Source organism: Limulus polyphemus, unplaced genomic scaffold, assembly GCF_000517525.1.
Source record: "Limulus polyphemus unplaced genomic scaffold, Limulus_polyphemus-2.1.2 Scaffold2087, whole genome shotgun sequence".
NCBI lineage: Eukaryota > Metazoa > Arthropoda > Merostomata > Xiphosura > Limulidae > Limulus > Limulus polyphemus.
Window position 1 is genome coordinate 159,660 of NW_013667697.1, and position 9,254 is coordinate 168,913.

The following is a 9,254-nucleotide window of genomic DNA, read 5'->3' on the forward strand; positions in this document are numbered from 1 at the left end:
CCATTTTCATTTATATAGTGCTCTGTAGAACACAAATTAGTTAGCATAAATCAGTTAAATGACGAAAATTAGGTGTCTATTTACTATGACCACCCAGTGTACATGTGTAAATAAAGCAACTAAAATAGAGATTTAGTGCACCTGTTGAGAAGTTAACTTAATGAAGTTGCATTTTTAGAAAAAAATATTTTGTTGGATTTCCCTATTCGAAAGAAAGCTGTCTGCGCTAACCGTCCCTAGTTTAGCAGTGTAAGACTAGAGGGAAGGCAGCTAGTCATCACCACCCACCGCCAACTCTTGGGCTATTCGAAAGAAAGCTGTCTGCGCTAGCCGTCACTAGTTTAGAAGTGATAGACTATAGAAAAGCCAGACACCGCCAACCCTTGAGCTAGTTTTTTACCATAGAAAAGATGGATTGACAGTCGCAGTATAACGCCCCCACAGATGAAAGGGCGAGCATGTTCGGTGACGGGATTTGAACCCGGTAACCGCAGTTTGTGAGTCGAAGGACCTAACCAATAGGACATGCAAGCTCACGTTTTGTAAGAAACTAAACAAAGAGTTAGGTGTTACGAAACAGCATATTTTCATTTTATGAATACAGAAATTGAGAAGAAAAGGCCAAACCAAAGAGGAGAAATGGTCTCATTACCGTCGAAAAATAGTTGTTTATTTGTTTATTTTTGAATTTCGCGCAAAGCTACACTAGGGCTATCTGCGCTAGCCGTCCCTAATTTAGCAGTGTAAGACTAGAGGGAGGGCAGCTAGTCATCACCACCCACCGCCAACTCTTGGGCTACTCTTTTACCAACGAATAGTGGGATTGACCGTCACATTATAACGCCCCCACGGCTGAACGAGCGAGCATGTTTGGTGTGACAGGGATTCGAACCCGCGACCCCCAGATTGCGAGTCGAGTGCCTTAACCACCTGGCCATACCGGGCCCGAAAAATAATAAAAACATATTAATCTGGAAGTCAGATGTCATTTTTTTATTGCAACCGCATTGATGTTGTATTTACTTCTAAAAAAAATCGAAAAATCACTTATAGATTTCTTTTGAAGTTTAGAATAAATTTTTCTTTAGATTATATATATATATATAATGAAAGATTATATGTTTATAAATATTAGTCTGGTAAAGTCAATTAACATATAATTTATAGATTTGTTGAAGAACCATCCGCCTTTTTCTTTCGTGTTTTATTTAGGGTTAAGAGTAATTTTATTTTTTAAATCCCAAACCCTAACATTTTATCTTTCCATTTAGATTTTTTATATACAGCCTAATAAAATATCAAATAATGGCTTACCGAATGGTAATATCTTTTCGATTCATTAAGTTCTATTGTAAATTTTAGACAGATCGATAGATTCATTTATTTTAGTACGAATATATGTGAAATATTGGGCAGTGATTATAAACACAAAAAGTTTTCCTTAGTTAAAGCACACTACTTCATCATCTAGAGAACTGTATTATTATTAGTCTGCATGCAAAAGGCAGTAACTGTGTCACAGATTCAATAATAACCCAAACGATACTACCACGTAATATATTTAAAACACCACCTGGCGGCATTTTTTAATATATTAAATAGTTTCGATAAAAAAAAATTATAGCCACGCTCTACAAGATGTTTCATTTTTATGGGTTTTTTTTCTGCCTACCGAGAAAAAAGTTTTCGCGAAAATTAAGTCTAATATTCACTTCTTACATTTTCATATTCTTATTTTTAGATTTGTGTTATTAGAGAAATCGTTTATTTTTAGAACTTAATTAAACTTTCAAACACACACACACATATATATATATATATAAACTCTTTGACGTACATAATAACATTATACTCAAAATAGGACTTTTAATATTCCTTCAACAAAACATTATCACGTTTAAGTACTGACAGTGAATATCTTTAGTGTGCTCAAGCTTGGAAATTTAAAATGTTTGAATCAAATATGTTTAAACCTCATTATTGAAGTTAATGGAGTAATCCACAGTTATCTTCTATAGCTTGATATTATAATTTGTATAGTGTAAAATACCCCCCAAAACTAACGATATCAATTAAACTTTATGCGACAAATGTTCTTTTTTTACATAAAATAATATTGAGAGAATTGTAGTTTATGTTATTAATGTAAAGGATTCTATAGTTTGATATGTTATAAAAGTTGCAGTTTCAAGAAATTCACGTGAAACTAATTAACTTAACATATGTTGATATGGAACTTTTAAGAAACTCGGCTTTAAGAACACAAAACACAATTAAAAGTATTTACAATTAAAAATAATAATTATGAATCATTCAAAAATTATATATATATATTTGCGACTTACAATAAGCCGGAATTACCAGCAACAGAATGATCCCTAGAGAAAACGCCATCTTTCGTCTGCCTTCTAGCTGTGAGACCAAGGAAGGAAAGTCACCCGAGTGAAAGCTGAGTGATTGAATACGTTCAGTGCGTGTGTAATGTGTAACACTCAGGGCGACTTGGGATATGGTCACGTGACAACCCTAGGTACCGTTATACTGGTATTTTTTAGTATACTAGTAAAGGAGGTGTTCGATCTAGTGTAAACTAAATCTGACGTAACTGTGAAAATGTGGTATTCAGGCCATATTTGGGCTATCAAATATATATTATCTTGTACTACAACTTTTCCAGACTTTTAGACAAAACCAGTTTTGTTTCGACTCAATTACCTTTGGAAAAAAAAACACCTGATCAGGTTTTTAGTGTGTCATGGGTGTGGCATGTTAAATAAGTTTAAAGAAACACTTGTTAACGCTTCTACCATTGACAACGTAGTTGGTTCATTTCCGATACCGGTTGGCTATACATTGCTTCTTGTCTGAAGGATTTTCTGCTAACAGTTTATAAAAAAAAATCATCTGATATAATTTCACTGCACATTAATTGAACGTTTTCTATCATCACAGTTCGGTTTGGTTTTACTAAAGCTTTACGAATGCTGTATGGATTTGACTTTACTAAGCCTGAACTTCAACTCACCTATGTATTTTAATGAGTATATTTTGGATTTATGTTTTGATTTCCTGCGGTAGAGTTCAAATATAAGAAGTAAAATACAAACCCCACAGAACTATTTTGTTATGTAAAAATTTTTCCATCAACATGGGAAATATACACAAATAAACTCCAGTTAATTAACTGCTGTTAATTCTTCCACACGAAAGTTTTTTATATTGTTATATTTTTAAGTTTTTATAGTGCCTTGGTTAAGCTTCAATTGACAAAAATTGTGGTCATTTAGAAAAACTCTGCCTTTATAAAAAAAAAAAAAAATAACATCAACTTTGAAGAGCTTTTTCTACTGTCCTCCGGTGGGACAGCTGTAAGTTTTCGGATTTAAAACGCTAAAATCGGGGGTTCTATTCCTCTCGGAGGACACAGCAAATTGCTCACGTGGCTTTGCTTTAAAAATCACACCCACTCAGTTATTTGACTGTATATATATATATATATATATAATTACTATTTTGGTTATGTAATATATAAAACACATTAATAACAAAAGTATCTACTTATTTTCATTTTCATAAAGTAATCTGAGGTCGATCCTACATTTTCGTCCTTCCTAAGAATTCAAGTTTAAATCTTCTTGCGACAAATATTATCTCTATTTACTTTCTACAACCAACTAGTCCGCTTACATCGTGCTTGAGATTAGCTATTAAACATCGTTTAAATCGTTAAACAAAGTGATGAAAGCGATGTTCCAAACATGATGCGTCTAATGTTTACAACTGTTCTTCGTGAAATTTTTAAATAAGAGTTGATAGCTACCCTTAGCTGTTGCAATATTTTGAGCCTTATCATAGGTGTCGCTTGGCACTAGCCAACATTCCACTGAGTTTCATCATAGGTGTTGCTTGACATTTGCCCACATCCCATTGAGTCGTACCATGGGTGTTGCTTGGCACTGGCCAACATCCCATTGAGTATCACCATGGGTGTTGCTTGGCACTGGCCAACATCCCATTGAGTATCACCATGGGTGTTGCTTGCCACTGTCACACATCCCATTGAGTCTCACCATGGGTGTTGCTTGGCACTAGCCTATATCTCATTGAGTTTCACCGTGCTTGTTGCTTGGCACTGGCCCACATCCCATCGATCCTCACTATTGGTGTTGCCTGGCACTGGCCCACATCCCATCGAGCCTCACCATGGGTGTTGCCTGGCACTGGCCCACCCTGACCCAATATGAAAGGGTACTGAACAAAACACTTGTAGAAAAATACTATAAAACGTTATATTGGCTGTTTTAACGGAGTTCAGCAAACAAGTTTTTATTGACATGCGAGAACGTGTATCCTTTAAAAACCAAGCCTTTAAAGTACAAATGTTTTGCAACGGTCTCTCATTAAAATTAATTTCTTCTGAGCCTCAATCCCAGGTCCTCCTGTAGCAAGAAGCGCCTCTGATTCTTTTATATATATATATATTTTAGCGATAAAACGTTAAAAGTTTGTACACTTTTTATACACTGTTGACGATGTCGTTTGAATATATTGTTATGTTTGTTGATAGAAGATATTTAACAGATTGTTTTAAATTTTGTTGGAGCTTTAATATATCGTGAAAAAACAGTTGGTTTAAAAAAGTACAATAAGCATACTTCAGAATTAAGAACATTGTGTTGTTTCCGTAGTCGTAATATTTATTAAAATAATCTTTTTTTTTAAACTTTGTACCACATTTTATAATATATTTGACGAGTATGACTGGTTTCTTCGAGGTTGACTATGTTATAGGTATTTTATAAATCAGTCAATGTTAAGCGAAAACAACAGCAGAAAAGGCCTGTTTGGAAAATCATTAGTTCCACCAATGATGTTTCAACCCTCTACAATATATTATGGTAGCTTGTAGTCAGAAAAATGCAGTAAATGTCTTAACTAGGGATATACATTACTCTGAAACAAGAAACATGAGGAGTTGGGTTTAGAGCGTTTTTATGTTAAGAATTGTTTATTCGTGGTTCAATATCGAAACCAATTACTGTTTAAAATAAGAAATGGGGTCAAAAGTTGAGCTCTCTCTCTCTGTTCTACTTTGTTTTTCAAGAATAAACAGGACTCAGTTATTTTTTTAGTATACACATATGGCATCAAAAGCAAGTGTTTTCATTCGAAAAGGATCGAGGCCATAACTAATCCATCAAGGCTTAACAAAGAATATTAAAATTCAAACTGAGCGTGAGACAAACATTAAGTATCGGTAACAATTTCAGGCAGTCATCGCGGGTATCCTGTTTGTCTTTGAATTAAGGGCTAAATAATTCTGACAAACTTCTTATTTCTACTGCACGCATGAGCTGAAGTTAGCTTTAATTGCATCATTTTTACAGGAAGAAAGAGACGCGATTGTTTGTCCTGCATAGCTAACGTCTCTCACATGGATGCGAAAAAATAGGCCAATAAAATTATTTTTAAATTCTTGACGCTTATTTTCTTTGTTTCCTTTCACCAACATGGCCTAAAGTGCTTCCAGACAACCTTTAAAACGTATACAACAGACGTGAGACAGTAGATAGCGTGATGTTCTATGGATCTGCGGGTTCATTGTTCATGTCCCGTTACCAAAAAAATAAAATCGTACTCTACACTCTGAGGCTGTGGTTGCGTTGTAAGGTAACGTGCAAATCTCACTATTCGGTCAGAAAAAAGTAGCCCAAAGGTTAGCGGCGGGAGTAACACCTGCTAAATACATATATGATAACAAGGATTATTATATTATTTGTCAGATCTATTTGTCAGATACCTCGAAGTTCTCAACTTCTTTGTTTTTATAGTTATTTAATTGTATTATCTAGCATGCGAGACGAATTGAGCAGTTATTGTGTAAACTACAGTAATCGAAGGTACTTTTAAACAATATCCGCTTCGTTGTCTGTTCATAGCCTTTTCAATAAAAGTAAATATAAATATACATACATTTACTTTTCTGGAGAAAAGGGGAAAACAACGCAGCCACAAACAAACATCTAACACCAGGAAAAAAAAAACACAAGGTGGATCATTGTGTAATGTAGTTTAACTTTATCATTATGTAATGTATTTTAACTTTATTATGGCCAGGTGGTTAGGGCACTCGACTCGCAATCTGAGGGTCGCGGGTTCGAATCCCCGTCATACCAAACATCGCCCTTTTAGTCGTGGGGGCGTTATAATGTGAAGGTCAATTCGTTAGTAAAAGAGTAGCCCAAGAGTTGGCGGTGGGTGGTGATGACTAGCCTTCTCTCTAGTCTTACACTGCTAAATTAGGGACGGCTAGCGCAGATAGCCCTCGTGTAGCTTTGCGCGAAATTCAAAACCAACAATCGTGTAGCTTATTTTATGACAAGAGGTTTATTATTTTAACACATTTAATAATCCTAAGTAATAAAAAAATTTAAAAATAAGTATGATGTAGGGATGGCAATACCAAAATGTACAGAAACAAGGTAGAGATGAATACACAAAACCATACAAAAATCCCTACATAAGTAGCCAAATATTTCTATGAAAAACTTTTATCTACAACTTTATCTACATAAATTCAGGTTTAAATAAAAGTATTTAAAGTGAAAAATGCTAAAAAAGTCTTAGAATGGCTGATTCCCATAAGTTTGTAACATTGACTCAGTGGCTACTTATGTAGGAATATTTGTATGGTTTTGTGAATTCATCCCTATCTTGTTTTCTGTATATTTTTGCCATTGCCATCCCTTAATCATCCTCTCTTTTTTTATTAATTTGTATTACTTGTTTCTCCTCTTTTTAAAAGTATACCAGTGAATATTTTATAATGAATGACAGTCGTTATGAAGGCAGCAGTTTCAGCCTGGCATGATGAGTTGTCTTGATGGACATCATGTGTTAAAGTTAGTGAAACGCTATACTACTTCTGCACTCCCCAAGTTAAAATTCAACATTTTGGTGTGTAAATCATTACAACAACTTTAAGCATTTGGTGAAATAGTCTTTCTGACGCCATAATTAAAATAATCAGAACATTTGGCTGTTACGCTACTCGCCAGTTCTCTACTTTAGCGATATATATATATATATATTTGGGGCTAAAATGAAGATCTTAACCCAAGTTAAGTGTTAATAAAAGTCTCTTAGATTGTTAAATGAGAGATTTGTGACTATGATGAGCAATACATAATATGCACTGGCCTTTTTTCGGCCCATCTCTACATATTAAGCACTGCCGTGCTTAGTGATAACCAGAAATATGTTGAAAATATTTTTTATCAAATACAGCCAGAAACAAGGCGATCCAGTAAAATCATTCAGTTTGATATTAAAATACTAAACTTTTTCTCATTTGTAATTAATATAATTTGTTAATAACTTTGATGAACTTCATATACCTTCTAACTCAGCTGAGCTTCGCATACCCATTAGCTTTGATGAATTTCATATACCATCTAACTCTGATGAGCTTCACATACCCATTAACTTTGATGAATTTCATATATTCTCTAACTTTGGTGCTCCCCAATGACACAGCGGTATATCTGCGGACTTATACCGCTAGAAACAGGGTTTCGATACCCGTGGTGAGGAGAGCGCCGCATACTGCCCTTTGTGCTTAATTAGAAACAAACAAACTAACTAACTTTGGTAAGCTTCACATACCCATTAACTTTGCTGAAATTCGCATACCCATTAATTTTGTTGAACATCATTTGTTGTACTTCAAATGGTTTATTTCAACGAATGGTGTTTCCTGTTCGCCTTCTATCAATACATTAATAAATGAGAAACACACGCGTTTTAAAGTTCGGCTATTAAAGAATAACATAATAAAAGCTTCCAATATAAAACAGTACATTAATTAAAGTAATGAAAACAAATAATAAGAGTGGAATTTTATATCTAAGTTTCAATGTTTTAAATTTTTAATACTAGCGGCAGTGGAGCAAAAGTGAAATAGATATTTACACTATCTAACGAGGAAAATGAACAAAATGGTACAAGGGCAAAGTTGCATAATGGTCTGTCGGCACTGCAGGGATCGAATCCAAATTTATTATTATAAATGCTAAGATTACCGCTAAGCCACGGCGCCTGAAAAAGCTGTAATCAGTTCCATTCTCAATTCATTTCGTTCTGTTCATTTCTAAATTTTAGTGCACAATAATAGCTTTTTACATATTTTTTTTTCTTCTGATCATTTAAGATGCGTTTTTATTTTTCTCTAAAACCCTTTTATGATAGATATAAATAAATATATTTATTTTGTTTTTACCAAAATTACGTTATTTAATTGACTTTCATTATCTATGACATTACCAGTAAATCAACATAGCTTCGCATATTACAAAATGTTTTATTTTAATTGGGAAATAATTATTACCTAAAGCGATTGATTGTTTTTTTTTTAAAGTAAAAGAAGCGAGACTCGAAAGCATATACGCCAAGTATTATTTCAGAAAGCTAATCTTTGAGGTCGTGCACTGTTTACGTGACTTATTTTCAAGTTTAGTTACTTTTTCAAATTTCATAAGCTGAATGAATTCAAAATTATTTAATTCATCTCCCTCCTGTTTATTACTGACCTTACTATCTGTAATATCATTTCCGTTCTGTTTTTTGTTGGATTTCGCACAAAACTACTACAGGGCTATCTGCTCTAGCCGCCTCTAATTTTGAAGTTGTAAATTAGAGGAAATGCAGCTAACCAACACCACACACCGCCAACTCTTGGACTACAATTTTAACAACGAATAGTGGGATTGGCCGTCACATTCTAACGTTCTCGTGGCTGAAAAGGTAAGCATGTTCGGCAACAGGTTTCGATCCCCCGACCTGCAGTTTATGAGCCGAGTGCCCTAATCTCCTGATTATGTCAGGTCCTGTTTCCGTTCGAAATAGTTTTTCAACACATACGTATGAACTTGTTAGTCTGCTTCCATTTAATCGAAAGGTAGAATTAGATATGTATATAGAAATATATCTGACCCTCAAGTTAAAACTTTTGAAGATAGCATTTATTTTCACCTATTTTTCAATATATGTACACAAGTCTTTGCCAAAATATTGCAAACTTAGCCTTTAACAAAATAATGCAAATCTTAAGTATTTTTTCCCCCAGCTTCTTACCAACCATATAATATAGCACTGACATAATTAATAAAATTGACCTAGCGATTAGATAATAGAATCTACACATTTGTGGCCCGGCATGGCCAGATGGTTAGGGCGCTCGATTCGCAATCTGAGAG

General features: G+C 34.3%; 1 protein-coding gene across 1 annotated transcript in view; it reads right to left on the reverse strand.

The window, feature by feature from the left end:
- LOC106465889 (protein obstructor-E-like) overlaps positions 1-2,450 on the reverse strand; it is a 12,553-nt gene extending 10,103 nt beyond the window's left edge. The window contains exon 1 of the mRNA XM_022393843.1: positions 2,346-2,450. Coding sequence (XP_022249551.1) covers positions 2,346-2,394 — 49 coding nt within the window. The 5' untranslated portion in view covers positions 2,395-2,450. The remainder of the gene's footprint in view (positions 1-2,345) is intronic.
- Positions 2,451-9,254: the final 6,804 nt, after the last annotated feature.